Raw genomic sequence first — 17,433 nt, forward strand, 5'->3', positions numbered from 1 at the left:
TCAACGTTGGCCATGCTGCAGCGGCTGCACATGCAGCAGAGGGCCATCAATGAGTACCTGTGCGACTACGGCACCAGGACAGGGTCAGGGGAGCTCGGTTTTTTCCTCACCACACCAGTGGGGCATGATCAGGGATGCACTGTCCTGTCATCGTTTGAGGAGGCCACAAGGATGGTGAGCAGTGACAGTGCATGCATCAGTGACACTGTACCTCTTGTCCACCTCTTGGAACATATGCTACGTGGAATAATGGACTGGGCACTTGAGGCAGAACAGAGGCAGGAAGAGGAGGACTTCCTTGCCTCTCAAGGCCCCCTTTATCCAGACAGTGTTCCTGCTGTCCACCCATCACACAGGAAGAGGATGAGGAGGAGGAGGAGGAGGAGAAGGAGGAGGAGGATGATTGTGTCAGCATGGAGGTGGAGGCTGGCACTCAGCATCAGCAGCAGTCTTGTAGGGATGATTTACAGTCCCAAGAAACCCATGGACTTGTACGTGGCTGGGAGGGGGTAGCTGTGGATCATGTTGTCCTTAATGACCCAAAGGACTCCGGACCGAATGCCTCAGCTAATCTACGCTGCATGGCCTCCCTGATCCTGCAAAGCCTGTGGAAGGATCCTCGTATTCTTCGGATCAAGGAGAGGGACCATTACTGGCTGGCCACTCTCCTTGATCCACGGTACAAGGGTAAGGTTGCCGACCTTATCTTGCCATTGCAGAGGGAGCAGAGGATGAGACATCTCCGGGAGGCCTTGCAGAAAGGTCTGTGTAACACGTTCCCAAAGACTGGGAGGTTACAAACTCCTGGTCCTGGACAACGTGTTGCTGAGGCATCGGTCAGAAGGAGCGGTGGAGAAGGTGGCCGTCTGACCGATGCTTTTAGACAATTTTTTAGTCCGCAGCCCCAAGGTATGATCGGTTCCAGCAACCATCGCCAGCGTCTGATTTACATGGTGCAGGAATACCTAGGGGCAAGGTCAGACTTGGACACCTTTCCCACCGAAAATCCCCTGGCTTACTGGGTCTTGAGGATGGATCACTGGCTAGAGCTTGCACAGTATGCAATTGAGCTACTGGCCTGTCCTGCATCCAGCGTTCTTTCGGAACGCACCTTCAGTGCTGCTGGTGGCTTTGTTACCGATCACAGGGTGTACCTGTCCACCGACTCAGTTGATCGACTGACCTTCATCAAGATTAATCAGTCTTGGATCACCCACAGCTACCAAGCACCTGAAGCTGATGTAACCGAATAATTTTTTTAGAAATATCACATCCCTTCAAGACAGCCTATGCTGATGCTGAGTGACTGTCCTGTTATGTTGATTGTCTATCCTCTTCCTCCTCCGCTGATATGTTGGAAGAACATTTTTGGTTCTGGGTGATGCCACCAGCCCAATTTTTCTGCCCCTGTTTAACAGGGGCGTTTAATTACAATTTTTGATGCAATACTTTGCAGCAGGGCTCATTCCTGCACTACAACTAGAGTATATGGGAGAGGTTGCAGTGTCGTGGCACCAGCACCAGTGCCTAAGGCCCAATTTTTCTGCCCCTGTTTAACAGGGGCGTTTAACCACTTACAGACCGGACCATTTTGCTGGTCAAAGACCAGACCACTTTTTGCGATTCGGCACTGCGTCACTTTAACTGACAATTGCGCGGTCGTGCGACGTGGCTCCCAAACAAAATTGACGTCCTTTTTTTCCCACAAATAGAGCTTTCTTTTGGTGGTATTTGATCACCCCTGCGGTTTTTATTTTTTGCGCTATAAACAAAAATAGAGCGACAATTTTGAAAAAAAACATTATTTTTTACTTTTTGTTATAATAAATATCCCCCAAAAATATATAAAAAAACATTTTTTTCCCTCAGTTTAGTCCGATACGTATTCTTCTACATATTTTTGGTAAAAAAAAATCGCAATAAGCGTTTATTGATTGCTTTGCGCAAAAGTTATAGCGTTTACAAAATAGGGATAGTTTTATAGCATTTTTATTAATAATTTTTTATTATTATTTTTTTTTACTAGTAATGGCGGCGATCAGCGATTTTTATTGTGACTGCATCATTGTGGGGGGCCCATCGGACATTTTTGACACATTTTTGGGACCATTGTCATTTATACAGTAATCACTGCTATATAAATGCAGTGATTCCTGTGTAAATGACACTGGTAATGAAGGGGTTATCCAGTGGGTGGCAGTGTATGGGTTAAGTGTTCCTAGGGGTGTGTTACTAACTGTGGGGGGGGTTGGGCTTTCATTTAGTGAACACTGATCTCTGCTCCAATGACATGGAGCAGAGATCAGCGTCACTAGTTGCTAGGCAGAATGGAGAAATGCTGTTTACACTGCATTTCCTCCATTCAGCCGTCCCGTGAGACAATCGCGGGTATGCCCGCGGCGATCGAGTCCGCGGGTCCCGCGACCGGACTCACGGGGGTCCCGACCAGCGTGGGAGCGCGCCGCCGGCGGCGCGCTCCCGATGGCAGGGTGGCATTGAAGATTGGACGTACCTGTACGCCAATATGCCTGCCCGTGCCATTCTGTCGACGTACATCGTTGTGCGCTGGTCGGGAACCGGTTAATTACAATTTTTGATGCAATGCTTTGCAGCAGGGCTCATTCCTGCACTACAACTAGAGTATATGGGAGAGGTTGCAGTGTCGTGGCACCAGCACCAGTGCCAGCAGCCCAATTTTTCAGCCCCTGTTTAACAGGGGCATGTAATTACAATTCTTGATATAATATTTCACAGGAGGGCCCGTTCCTGTGACCACCCAGAATAACTGTGAGGACTTATAGTGTTGTGGCAACAGCACCACAACCACCAAAGGTCAATTTTTCTACCACTGTTCAATGGCATGTAATTACAATTCTTGATATAATCGTTCACAGCAGGGCGCTCCAGTCACTTAGAGGGCTTACAATGTTGTGGCAAAACCAACACCTTGTTCCGCCATTTCTGCAGAGCATATAGGGCAGGCCCCTACTTTCAAACATCCAACTTACAAACATCTCCTACTTGTAAACGGAAGGAGACAACAGCAAGTGAGATGAAAAAAGATGGACGGCAAAACAAATTATACAGGGGTAATAACCCTTCCCTATGTTTTCCAAAAAGCTTAAAAATAGATTTTTTGACTGGAGCTACACTTTAAAAATGTACCAGTTGAAAATTACAAACAGATTCTACTTAACACAACAATCCTACACAGTCCCTGTCTTGTTTGCACCACTTGTATACTGCTGTTCTGAGGGCCACACGTATTTCCTTTTTTTAATATGGGTACGGGGTTCCCCTTAATATCCGTACAAGACCCAAAAGGGGCTGGTAATGGGCAGGGAGGGCTACCCATGCCATTTTTCTCAATGATTTTTAACCATATTGCAGGAACCAGATATAACATTAAAACCGCAAGCAGTTTTAAATGACGTGATTTCCGTTAAATGTCATTTTGTGCAGGGACTGTTCTAAACATGAGAAACACGCGCCACTTCACAGGCATACTATAGACACCCCCCAGGCACGATATTTAAAGGAATATTTCACTTTTTTTTCCACTTTAATTGTCATTAAAATCAGTGCTCCCGCCAAAACGGCCATTTTTAAAAACATTTTAGGCATTGACCCATGTCCCCTGGGGCAGGAGCCAGGTCCCCAAACCCTTTTTAGGACAGTATCTTGCATATTAGCAGTTAAAATGATCACTTTTAATTTCGAACGTTTGAGTCCCATAGACTTCAATGGGGTTATAACGTTCGTACGAATTTGGGGTCCGTTCGAAAGTTCTGGTGCGAACCGAACCGGGGGGTGTTCGGCTCATCCCTAATCCCAGCTCTCCGATGAGCACTGGAGGGGCAGAGCAGGGATCGGTTAATGACAGTCAGCAGCTCTTTGCTCAGGGAGCTGTGAGAACTGAGCGATGGCCGGTGTTTGATCACTCGGTTCTTAGATTTAGACCTGGCGGAGGACACCTAGGTAAGTATGATTCTAAAATAAAAACAATTACCATACTCTCTTTTAAGTAACAGCCATGGTTTTCAAAAGTTATTCTGTGGTGTCTCATACCTTTCGCTTGTAATACTTCCCAATCAGTGGTAATTTTCTCGCTATACAAGGAGGGGTCCCACAAAGGTGTAATGCTACATCTCTCCATGTATGGTCCGTCTCAGTCCCACAGCCAATCTCCAACCACCAACTATCCACAGAACCATGCTAAGCCGAACCCCTTCTAAACATAAACACCCCTGCTATGGTAATGGAAAATCCAGAACAGCAAATTAAGATGGAACTAAACCCATCACTTTATCAGGTTCAAAAAACAGTTATCTTCCTGGCATGCCGGGAATGTAACTGTCACATTTGCTTGTGTCTTATTTGCTTGTGTCCTCAAATAAACTGTCAAACCATCAAATGGCTGGTGTCAAAACTGATTACATATGCAGTCACATGGCAGTTGAAGAATACATTGGTCGAATTTTCTTACGAAAATCTGAAATTTTGTGCGTTTTGTGATCCGATGGTGCCACCATTGATTTTGAAATTCAACCAACCAAGCCTTCAATTTCATCTCATGTTGCTACAGAAAATCATTTTTATGGCTGATAATCTTTTTTTTTTCCTGGGAAGTTTCTTTTCTTGTGCTCATGCCCATTTCTTTTTCAAGTACAGTGGTGTGAAAAAGTGTTTGCCCCCTTCCTCATTTCCTGTTCCTTTGCATGTTTGTCACACTTAAGTGTTTCGGAACATCAAACCAATTTAAACAATAGTCAAGGACAACACAAGTAAACACAAAATGCAATTTGTAAATGAAGGTGTTTATTATTAAAGGTGAAAAAAAATCCAAACCATTGTGGCCCTGTGTGAAAAAGTGATTGCCCCCCTTGTTAAAACATACTATAACTGTGGTTGTCCACACCTGAGTTCAATTTCTCTAGCCACACCCAGGCCTGATTATTGCCACACCTGTTCACAATCAAGGCATCACTTAAATAGGAGCTGCTTGACACAGTAAGGTCCACCAGAAGATCCTTAAAAGCTACACATCATGCCGAGACCCAAAGAAATTCAGGAACAATTGAGAAAGAAAGTAATTGAGATCTATCAGTCTGGAAAGGGTTATAAAGCCATTTCCAAAGCTTTGGGAATCCAGCGAACCACAGTGAGAGCCATTATCCACAAATGGCGAAGACATGGAACAGTGGTGAACCTTCCCAGGAGTGGCCGGCCGCCCAAAATTACCCCAAGAGCGCAGCGACGACTCATCCAAGAGGTCACAAAAGACCCCACAACAACATCCAAGGAACTGCAGGCCTCACTTGCCTCAGTTAAGGTCAGCGTTCATGCCTCCACCATCAGGAAAAGACTGGGCAAAAATGGCCTGCATGGCAGAGTTCCAAGGAGAAAACCACTGCTGAGCAAAAAGAACATCAAAGCTCGTCTCAATTTCTCCACAACACATCTTGATGATCCCCAAGACTTTTGGGACAACATTCTGTGGACCGATGAGACAAAAGTGGAACTCTTTGGAAGGTGTGTGTCCAAGTATATCTGGTGTAGAAGGAACACTGCATTTCATAAAAAGAACATTATACCAACAGTAAAATATGGTGGTGGTAGTGTGATGGTCTGGGGCTGTTTTGCTGCTTCAGGACCTAGAAGACTTGCCGTGATAAAAGGAACTATGAATTCTGCTGTCTACCAAGAGATTCTGAAGGAGAATGTCCGACCATCTGTTCGTGTACTCAAGCTGAAACGAACTTGGGTTCTGCAGCAGGACAATGATCCTAAACACACCAGCAAGTCCACCACTGAATGGCTGAAGAAAAACAAAATGAAGACTTTGGAGTGGCCTAGCCAAAGTCCTGACCTGAATCCTATTGAGATGTTGTGGTATGACCTTAAAAAGGCCGTTCATGCTCGAAAACCCTCTAATGTAACTGAATTAGGACAATTCTGCAAAGATGAGTGAGCCAAAATTCCTCCAGGACGCTGTAAAAGCCTCATTGCACGTTATCGCAAACGCTTGGTTGCAGTTGTTGCTGCTAAGGGTGGCCCAACCAGTTATTAGGTTTAGGGGGCAATCACTTTTTCACACAGGGCCATGATGGTTTGGATTTTTTTTCACCTTTAATAATAAACACCTTCATTTACAAATTGCATTTTGTGTTTACTTGTGTTGTCCTTGACTATTGTTTAAATTGGTTTGATGTTCCGAAACACTTAAGTGTGACAAACATGCAAAGGAACAGGAAATGAGGAAGGGGGCAAACACTTTTTCACACCACTGTATATCTCTCACATGATTCTCCCATCATTGATTAGAAAAATCGATTGTTTTTCAAAAAATTTCCAACATGCCCGATTCGATGGCCGCACGAAAAATTGGCCATCGCCGTGACCCATTAATGGTGCGAAATTTGAACAAAAATTCTTAGAAAAGATTTTCAAAAGAAAATAATTTTTCCGAAATTCAACACATGTATGGCCAGCCTAAGATGGTTTTAGTTTTGCTTTTAACCCTTAGCCTGGGCTCACACATGTGCGTTGCGAATTGAAGCTCAGGTTTCCCTGCGAAGTTGTTCAGCATTTCATGTCAGTTTTTTATCATGTTCACAATAGAACACATCTGCGGATCAGATGCGTGCCCATAGAAGATAATGGGCCTGAATTCGCACCTGAGCTGGACCCCACTGCCCAGAAAACGCACACGTTTTTTGTGCAATGCGGAGTGTGAATGCACCGCAGATATGTGAACCAGCCTCATTAAAATGATTATTATTATTATTCACAATTTATATAGCGTCAATAGTTTACGCAGCGCTTTACAATGTATAGGGGGGACAACACAATTACAGTACAATACAAAAGGTACAGGAGGGCCCTGCTCGTAGAGCTTACATTCTAAAGGGAGGGGGTGGTGGTGGTACAAAAGGTAATAGCTGCAGAGAATGATGTCCTGCGAATTGGATGCTATATAAGTCGCATCTAATTCGCATGAGTGTGAACGGGGCCTTACATTACTACACAGTAACGTTGAATTCATGAACTGACTGTTCTGGCACCCGCCCACACTGTCACTGAAAGCGACATGCCATTTAATTTTTCCTGTGACATGTGAACAAGCCCTAACCTTACGTTCACACCTGTGTGTGTGTGCTTTTTGATGCGTTTTTCAAGCATTTTCATGCTTCGTGTGTTTTATTTGTAGGAGGAGACTAGTTGTTAAATGCAAAACCCTGGCAAAAATACATGCACATGCGTTTTTCATGTGCTTTCACTGAAGTCTATGGACTCAAAGGTAAATTCACCTTCCTGTATGAAAAAAACAAACTGCAATAAAATGCATAGATGTCAATGGGACCCACAGGAAACCACGTGAAGCACAGAAATGCAAGATAACTGGTTGCACTGGTAGTGCAATTTCAGTTGCGACCTGAGTCACACAGAATAGCATATCAAAGCAATTCTCATTATTTGCAATGATGTGAACTCTTGTCAATGCAACTCAGCACGGAGCGATTTTGGAGAAGGTTTCTTGTGCTACTTTGGTGTGATTCCAGTGCTATTTTGGCCTCATAGAATATAGAAACCTTATGAAAGTTGCACCCATGTAGCACTACAGAATCACAGTAATTCTAGGCTTACGCATACGTGGGTGTGGAAATGCTCACACACACTCCCACAACCCCTGGGAAAACCCAGTGCATTTTCGTGTGAGAAACTACTAGTATAGAATGAGGTTCTAGCAATAATGGAAGAACTTCTAGCGATAAAGGGTTCATTCGTGCTGTATCACCTTCTTTGCCCCTTCATGACCACTGACTACTAGAGCAGGAGAGCGGGGACGCGCAAACAAAGAGGTGCGCGCTCAGCATGGTAAGGAAGCAGCGTGCACGTGCGGAGGAGGGATTCGCGCTGTTCCACGCACGGCCTGCAGAGGGCGATACCCGTCGCCGCCGCTTGTTATCTTACCTCTGTAGTGAGTAGAGCGCATAACCAGGAAGTGGACAGAAACGGAAGAAGAATCATCACCAACAACAACACGGAAAAACACAGAGACGCTGCAATCTCAGCGGTACCGTAGATATGAATAATAAAGGCGAGTATGGGCACGGCGGGCTCCGGTGTGAGGAAATACGGAGGGAGTGGAGGTGGGGGGGGGTCACCGTGACCGGTGTACAGGGCGGGAGGGTGAGTCGGGAATGCGGGTTTGGGAAGGGGCACTTATAGACGGCAGGAAGGTGGGGGCGGGATCGGCATAGGCTGCGGGCGGCTCATTGGTGTCCCGACAATATACCGAGGTACGAGGAGATCAGTCTGTGCAGCCCGGAGGCGGCTCCCAGCATGCCTTGCGGCCATCCGCCCCCGCACCGCTCACTACGTCCACCTGCAGGGAATGCGAGCTGTCCCGGGTGCTGCACAGTGCGGGCTATGGATACCCCTCCCCCTGCCTGTCCTACATCAGGTTGATATGTCAGCTCTGCTGCCCTTGGAGTAGAATGGTGTGTCTCCATGTCTGTATATTATACACCAATCAGCCATTACATTATGACCACCCACCATAACCCTGTGAGACATGAACTCCCCTACACCTATAGAGGAAGGCTGTAGTATCTGGCACCAGGCCATAAACAAGTCCTGTAAGTTGTGAGATTGGGCTTGTTTTTCCAGCAGTTTACACTGTTGTTTTTTTGAGACCCGTGACCTAGGAAAACCATTATAAGCACAGCAATCATGGTAAAATCGCAGTGAATTTGTGGTCAGATTGTGTGTTTTCTGTGCCATTATCGGCACCTTTTTTCTTTTATCGCCATTCTGCCGATAACGCCATTTTCGGACGAAAATGTTTTGGTGCATCTCTAGCTTTGACCTCTGTAGACTGGGAACATCCCACAAGAACTGCAGTTTGGAGTTGCTCTGACCAGGTCTTCTAGCCCAGCCTTTTTCAACCTTGAGGTTTCTTCAGGGGTGCCTTTGCAAAATGTCTAAACATTGTTTTAACTTATTATTATTTATTTTTTATTAAATTTTGTATGTAAAAAAAAAAACATAACATTCACAAACGTGTATCATTCCTAGAATATGCATATTTATACAGCATTTTAAAAATCCTCCCAGATATGTTAAAATTTCTTAAAGTTCTGTCTTCATCCTCCAAAAACCGCCTCCTCCTTTCCCCCAAAAATAAACAACCCAAGCCCCTTCCTCTTACCAACCGTGAATTTACCAAAATGTACCTAAAATTTCGAAGTGAATTGTTTATTGATTTATTTTAAGAGGAACTAAACCCGGATGGGTTTTACTTCCGCTTTTGCTCCCCGCAAGGCCTGCAAATTAAAAGCATAATGGGCTAATGTGCATCGCATACTGGCCCATTATACGACACTTACCTGCAAACCAAGCCCACGCTGGCCATGTCCATCTTTGCTCCTCTTCCCTCCAGGGCTGCGGCGGACTCCAGCTCTGTGACTGGCCGGAGTCGTGTGACTTCACTCCCGCGCAGGAGCTGTCAGTCACGGCAAATGCTGGGGGAAGAAACGGCACAGTAGTCCTTTTCTTCACAGCACACTACAAGTGAAATGTCTCCTAAACGGCGCACGTTTAGGAAATATTTACACTACCTATAGGTAAATCATATTCTAGGCTTGCCTATAGGTAAAAGTCACTTAAAAGGGTTTACAACCACTTTAAGGGATGGTGTCAGGGTTAAAGCAGAGTTCCACTTAAAAAAATAAAATAAAAGTCATTGGACATTTTACCTGTCCCACGGTCCAGCGTTGCAGGGGATGAAGCCCCGCTAGCCTCCGCCTCCTCTCTGCGGTATCGGCATTGTCACCATAGGCTCCCAGATGTGGCTTCACGGTGGCACGCTGTGACTGGCCGAGCAATCTTCTGGGACCTGTAACATGTCCCAGATGATTGCCGAGGGGTGAACTTGCTTATGGTGCCCCGGGAGGAAGTGGGAGCTGGAACACTCTAAAAAGAGGGTTTCCACTCTCTTCCCCCCCCCCCCCCCAAAAAAAATGACATGCCAAATGTGGCATGTCAGGGGGTTACCTTCCCTTAAAGAGGAAGTTCCATTTTTGGATGGAACTCTGCTTTAAGGTAGCTAAATATAGCCACCATCTTGACTCCATCCTTATTACAGTTACAAAAAAAGACATTTTCTCCATTTATTAAAGGTAATTAAAGAGACGACAGTGTTTAGCTGCCCTCTTAGTTACCATGGGATTCCCCTAGGTTTAGGTGAAATTATTTATACTACTATCTGCCACTCTTATCCCCTATTTCCAAATCAAAAATGCCTAAACATTGCCCAAAAATGTATACAAACCAGCAGGTGGCTCAAGCCTGCCTTTTTAGTTACACAAATTCACAGATTTTTATTGTGCACCATTTCAATTTTCCCTGCCCCTCCTCATCAACTCTGAGGTCACATTAACAGAGTGGAGAGGAGAAACCCTGGAATACTAGTCAGTACCAGTGTGCAAAAACATATTTGCTTCGAAAAAATAAATCATCTAATGTTGTGTCTTACATGTGTGGATGCTGCCACATTATGTAAAACTATTAGAATAGTTTTTTTTAATTTTAGTGTGACTGTCCGTAACTTTTAAGGGTGCCTGGGTTGAAAAAAGATTGTAAAACCCTGCTCTAGCCATTATAATTTGGACATTGTCAAAGTTGCTCAAATCACTATACAAATTTTTTCGCTTTTAGCACAGGTGACTTGAGAAACATGTTCACTGGCTGCCTATTGCATCCCTCCTACTTTCATTGTAATGAAATAATGTTGTTCACTGTCAGTGCTCACACTTCAGTAAAGTTATAAAAATGAAAGGTACGATGCCCTGAAATCGCACGCATAACCACTCTTGGCATGATGGACACTAGCCCATTTAATAAAACATGTAGTTGTACAATTTACATTAGAGGTACAAAACCTACCGTATTTGCCGGCGTATAAGACGACCCGGCATATAAGACGACCCCCTAAAAACCTGCACAGTTAAAATGTTTTGCCCGTACTCACCGTTTAAGACGACCCCCGATTCCGAGGCTTCCGACGCTTCATATCCCTCTTCTTCTTCGTTCTTGCTGGAGCCATTTCCTTCTTCCTTCTGGTGCTGGAGCCAATCACGGCGAGCAATGTATTCTATTAATGAATACAAAGCCTGCTGGGATTGGCGGAGGCTGTTACATCATCAGCCCGCGCCTCACTCTCAAAGCCAATCGGAGCAGGCTACTGTGTGTAGCCTGCTCGGATTGGCAGAGATTGCTGCTCCAATCCGAACAGGCTCTGTATTCATTTGAATACATCGCTCACTGGGATTGGTTCAGTGGTATATACTGTATGTAGCCGAAGCTACATACAGTATTACCGGACAGCCAGAAGGCATCCCAGCAGCGGACCCGGCGTATAAGACGACCCCTCCTTTTTGCTCAGTTTTTTTAAGTGTAAAAGGTCGTCTTATACGCCGGCAAATACGGTATATAATATCAGGACACAGCTACAGAATCTCACAAAAGTGAGTACACCCCACACATTTTTTTTGAAAATATTTTATTATATCTTTTCATGTGACAACACTGAAGAAATTACACTTTGCGTCAATGTAAAGTAGCGAGTGCACGGCTTGTATAACATTGTCAATTTGCTGTCCCCTCAAAATAACTCAACATACAGCCATTAATGTCTAAACTGCTGGCAATATAAGTGAGTACACCCCTAAGTGAAAACTGACAAATTGGGCCCAATTGGCCATTTTCTTTCCCAGTGTCGTGTAACTCGTTAGTGTTACAAGGTCTCGGGTATGAATCGGGAGCAGGTGTGTTAGATTTGGTGTTATCACTCTCACTCTCTCATACTGGTCAGTTCAACATGGCACCTCATGGCGAAGAATTCCTCTGAGGATCTGAAAAAAAGAATGGTTGCTCTACAGAAAGATGACCTAGGCCAGAGGTAGGCAACCTCGGCCCTCCAGCTGTGGTGAAACTACAAGTCCCATGAGACATCAGAAGACCCTGATAATCACAGGCATGACTCCTAGAGGCTGCGGCATGATGGGATTTGTAGTTTCACCACAGCTGGAGTGTCCCGAGATTGCCTACCCCTGGCCTAGGCTATAAGAAGATTGCCAAGACCCTGAAACTAAGTTGCAGCACGGTGGCCAAGACCATACAGCAGTTTAACAGGACAGGTTCCACTCAGAACAGGCCTCGCCATGGTCGACCAAAGAAGTTGAGTGCACGTGCTCAGCGTCGTATGCAGAGAGAGATTGTCTTTGGGAAACGTATGAGTGCTGCCAGCATTGCTGCAGAGGTTGAAGGGGTGGGATGTCAGCGTTTCAGTGCTCAGACCACGCCGCATCAAGTTGGTCTGCATGGCTGTCGTCCCAGAAGGAAGCTTCTAAAGATGATGCTCAAGAAAGCCTGCAAACAGTTTGCTGAAGACAAGCAGACTAAGGACATAGATTACTGGAACCATGTCCTGTGGTCTGATGAGACAAAGATAAACTTATTTGGCACAGATTGTGTCAAGCATGTGGCATCAACCAGGTGAGGAGTACAAAGACAAGTGTGTCTTGCCTACAGTCAGGCATGGTGGTGGGAGTGTCATAGTCTTGGTCTGCGTGAGTGCGGCCGGTACTGGGCTACAGTTCATTTAGGGAACCATGAATGCGAACATGTACTGTGACATACTGAAGCAGAGACTGGGTCGCAGGGCAGCATTCCAGAATAACAACCCCTACACACACACTTCCAAGTCGACCACTGCCTTGCTAAAGAAGCTGAGGTTAAAGGTGATGGACTGGCCAAGGATGTCTCCAGACCTAAATTCTATTGAGCATCTTTGGGCCAGCCTAAACCAGAGTGCAAGGTCTCTAACATCCATAAGCTCCGTGATGTCGTCATGGAGAAGTCAGTGGCAACCTGTGAAGCTCTGGTGAACTCCATGCCCAAGAGGGTTAAGGCAGTGCTGGAAAATAATGGTGGCCACACAAAATACTGGCACTTTTGAGCCCAATTTGGACATTTTCACTTAGAGGCGTACTCACTTTTGTTGCCAGTGGTTTAGACATTAATGGCTGTGTGTTGAGTTATTTTGAGGGGACAGCAAATTTACTGTTATACAAGCTGTACACTTACTACTTTACATTGTAGCAAAGTGTCATTTCTTCAGTGTTGTCACATGAAAAGATATAATAAAATATTTACAAAAATTGTGAGGAGTGTACTTAGTTTTGTGAGATACTGTAAGTAATCTGGTCAGTTAGTATCCAATCAGGTAGGCCTCTGCACTCCATAATTGATGGTAGGTCTAAGGGTGGCCATGTACACTATATTCTGATTGCACAATCTCGTTTATATTTACAAAGACTAATGAGGATAAACCTATACAATCCAATGAATTTCTATTCGGTCTCAAAGGCCTTTGCATCACATAGTTGTTGGTATATCTAAAGGTGATTGTACAATCAGAATGTGTAGTGTATAGTCACCTTAAAGTGGATGTAAATAGAGGTCGACCGATATATCGGCCGATATTTGCCGTTTTTTAAATAATCGGCATCGGCCGATTGTGCTGATAAAAAACTTTGAAATGACTTCTGTAAGAAGTCAGTGTGAGTTGCCTGAGTCCTCATAGCAACACTTTCCTCCTCTCTGGGCAGACTGCCAAGAAAATAACTAAATGATACAATGTTTACACTTGAATGAATGAAGTCATCTCAGTGTGTAGAAGTTCTCAGTTTAACCATTTAAAGACTAAATCTTTTCTGACACTTGTTGCTTACAAGTAAAAATCCAGTATTTTCTGCCAGAAAATCACTTAGACCCCCCAAAAATTATATATAATTTTTTAGCAGAGATCCTAGGGAATAAAATAGCGGTTGTTGCAATATTTTATGTCACACGGCATTTGCACAGAGGTCTTTCAAATGCATTTTTTTGGGAAAAAAATACACCATTTAAAAATAAAATAAAACAGTAAAGTTAGCCCATTTTTTTTTTTTTTTCGTCCAAAAGTTTTGACTACCTGTTTTTATTTAATACATAGTTTTTTTTTTTTTTTTTTTTTTTAATCTAAATCATACATACAAGTAAACTGGAGGTTTGTTTTGTTTAATAAATGTTTAAATGTAAGAAATTTTCTGTATCACTTATGAAGGCTGCTTTCACACTGGAGCGTTGATGGTAAAACGCAAGTTTTAGCGGCTCTTTACCATCATTTTAGCGGTGCTATTTGGCTGCTAGTGGGGCACATATAACCCAGCTAGCGGCCAAGGAAGAGGTTAAATGCGCCCATGAAGCACTGCTGTCAAATCGCATTGCATGCGCTTCGGCAGTGGTGCCCATTCATATCAATGGGCAGGACTGGTGGAGGAGCAGTATACACCACTCCAAACGTGCTGCTTGCAGGACTTTTTTTTTAAGATCCTGCCAGAGCATCGCCTCAGTGTGAAAGCACTCTGTCTTTCACACAGACTGCAGGGGAGCCATTTTGCAGGCACTTTACAGGCGCTATTTTTAGCACAAACGCACCTGAAAAATGCCCCAATGGGAAAGGTGTGTTAGATCAAGGGGGATTAAAAAAAAAAAAAAAATAAATAAAAAAGGAAAAAAATAAATAAATAAAATAAAAATCGGCCTAACATATCGGCCCAAAAAAATCGGCATCATATATCGGCTATCGGCCGCCATGATTTCTAAATATCGGCATCGGCCAGAGAAAAACCCATATCGGTCGACCTCCTAGATGTAAACCTGATTCATGAAGTTTGAGCTGGGTACATATATCTGCAGTGCAGCTTAGAAAAATGGTGGCTTCCCCATGGAAATTCTTAGAGACAGTTCTAGGTGTCAGGATAATCCTTTTTGCATCACTGACTCAGAAAAAGTATAAAGGTTGAGATTTTTGGTGGGAGAATGAGCATTGCTGCCAGGAAACTAGGGCCTTTAAAAAGAGGTTGGCAATGGCTGTTCTGTTTCCAGGTGGGGTTCACTACAAACTGGTTATGCACAAAAGTGAATGTTGGTACAATCTTTTTGACAATTGTATTTGGTAATCGTGATACAAAACCACAAAAACAACTCAGTGTCATTTTATGTGCCCATTCTGTGCTTCTCCACCCACGGCAAGGGTTAAATGACTGTAAAGTCTAGGAATAGAGGACTCGCTCTGTCCCCAAGTCAGAGTGAAGAATAGGGTAAGTATTAAAGAGGAATAAACCCTGATGGGTTTACTTCCTCTTTCATTCCCTGCAAAGGTAAAGCATAATGGACTACTATGCATCGCATAGTAGTCCATTATGTGTCACTTACCTGACACAGGAGCCAGCGATGTCCCCTGTAGTCCGGCGCATCCATCTTCTCGGTGGGGTCTCACCGCTCCGCCACTGTCATTCAGCGAAGCCGCAATGACGTCACTCCCGCGCATGGGAGCCGCCACGCGCTGCATATTCGCTGTTGACGGTGCCGCGCTCAGTGCACCTGCACGCCGCTGTCTATGGCGCATGCGCCGTAGACATCAGTGCCTGTCTTTTTCGGTAAATATCTCCTAAACCGTATAGGTTTAGGAGATATTTATTGGACCTACAGGTAAGCCTTAATCTAGGCTTACCTGTAGGTCAAAGTGTGTTGTAAGGGTTTACAACCACTTTAATGGCCCTTTCCATACCCCCTTGATTTAATTCTCTAACCATCATAGTGCCCTACTGCAAGTGTTTTTGTTTTGTTTTATATTTAGATGTTTTTGGGTAGGTCTCCATTCCTTTCGGTTTCAAATAGTATGAGTATAGTTTGAAAGGCCATTATTTGTGCAGTATATTCAAACGCGTTGGTGTTAACTGCTGTTTTTTAACATTTTGGGATGATGTTGGTATATTGTATTAGACCATGGCAGTCATTTTATATGTGAGTTTTTAAAAATACTATGCCGAATAAAACTTAAATTTTATATGCTTGTTATTTTGGGTGCCTAAAAAAAAAAAAATAAAAAAAAAAAAATCCTCTCCTCTTTCAACACATTCTTCATAATTGGGACTGTGGCACCCAAACCACTTTTTTTTTTTAATCTGGCTCTACTGTATAATTTAGCCAAACTTTTCTTTCTTTCTATTTTTGGATAAAGTAAGTAAGGGTAAGAACTCCTGTTGAGTTTTTATTGCTGTCTGTGTCCCTGCTAGGTAATATCACAGAACGTGGTGGGAAAAGTTATAGCTGCCACGAGGACAAGAGGTGAGGGTAAATCTTCCAATAAATAACTCCTCCCATATATCTTATGTTTAGGAGATGAAGATGTGGTAATAAAAGCTCCCTGAACGAAGACAGACAGCAAAATGTATTTATTGGCAGGGGTTTTGTGCCTTCCCATCCCTCCTTAAGAAAAAAAAGTTTTGGTTATACTTATACTTTTACTGCTGTCCTGTGGTAAGGAATTGGACCCCTGCCAATGTGTGAGGCACTGATACTATTCTTATACAGGATTTATATAGCACCAAGAGTCAGCGCAGCACTTTACAGTATAAAGGGAGACAGTACGTTCCTGTACAGAATGATTAGGGGGGCTTGCTAAGGGAACTTGTAATCTAAAAAGAGATATGTCATGCAATTTTAGCCAGCTTCTTTCCCCTTTAGTATTTTGGCTAGACCAGAATACTTTACAGTGCAAAGTACTTGGTTGATTCTGATATATGCATCCCCTTTGCTATATTTCTTTATAGATTTTACTACTTTTCTTTTTTTTTTTTCACTTGGTTTTTATTGAAAAAGCAGACTTTTACACCTACAACCAATATACAAAAATATAGCTAATGTAGATGACCATTGTACAAAGTACCGTAAGTGTTAAATTTATAACCGGGACTTTTGAAACGGGCAACTTTGAATAAATAACTCATCTGATATTAAAATTCAACAAAATCACCTTAGTCCTAAGGCATGGTAACCAATAGGAACAGTTGGGAAGCTATCACAAGACCGACCATGGACATGGTAGCAAACAAAGCTACAGCAGGACATGGATCAGGTTGGTAATGTATAAATGACGGGGAGATATAATCACTGTCCTGTGGTTACCTATAGGTAAGTGAAAATAAGGAAAGCGAAAAAGGCACAGAGGGAGCTTAACTTAAAGGAAAAAGATGGAGACCAAGGGGGATGGAGGGGGAAACGGAAGAGGAATAAAAAGATATTGGGGGGGGGGGGGGAGAGACGCCAGAGGCCTGTGCTGACTGTGGCAGGAGAAATGACGCATATAATCAGAGCTTCAGAAAGCACCCAGTCAATTGAGAGGGTGGGAAGTGATTGAGCCAAGGATGCCAAGTACGTAACACTTTGTCATGGGTACATTATTATAATTAAGAATAACCATAAGCTTTTCATGAATTATGCCTTGTATGTAGATGTTGAATTTTACATTTAGTTCAC

General features: G+C 43.8%; 1 protein-coding gene across 1 annotated transcript in view; it reads left to right on the forward strand.

Moving 5' to 3' along the window:
• The first annotated feature begins 7,936 nt into the window (after window positions 1–7,936).
• The window catches only part of DAZAP2 (DAZ associated protein 2), a 39,691-nt gene continuing 30,194 nt past the window's right edge, over window positions 7,937–17,433 (forward strand). Inside the window, exon 1 of the mRNA XM_077483685.1 lies at window positions 7,937–8,101. Within this exon, the coding sequence (XP_077339811.1) occupies window positions 8,089–8,101 (13 nt within the window). The 5' untranslated portion in view covers window positions 7,937–8,088. The remainder of the gene's footprint in view (window positions 8,102–17,433) is intronic.

Source organism: Lithobates pipiens, unplaced genomic scaffold, assembly GCF_037356315.1.
Source record: "Lithobates pipiens isolate NorthernLeopardFrog02 unplaced genomic scaffold, aLitPip1_a1.2 Scaffold_16, whole genome shotgun sequence".
Taxonomy (NCBI): Eukaryota; Metazoa; Chordata; class Amphibia; order Anura; family Ranidae; genus Lithobates; species Lithobates pipiens.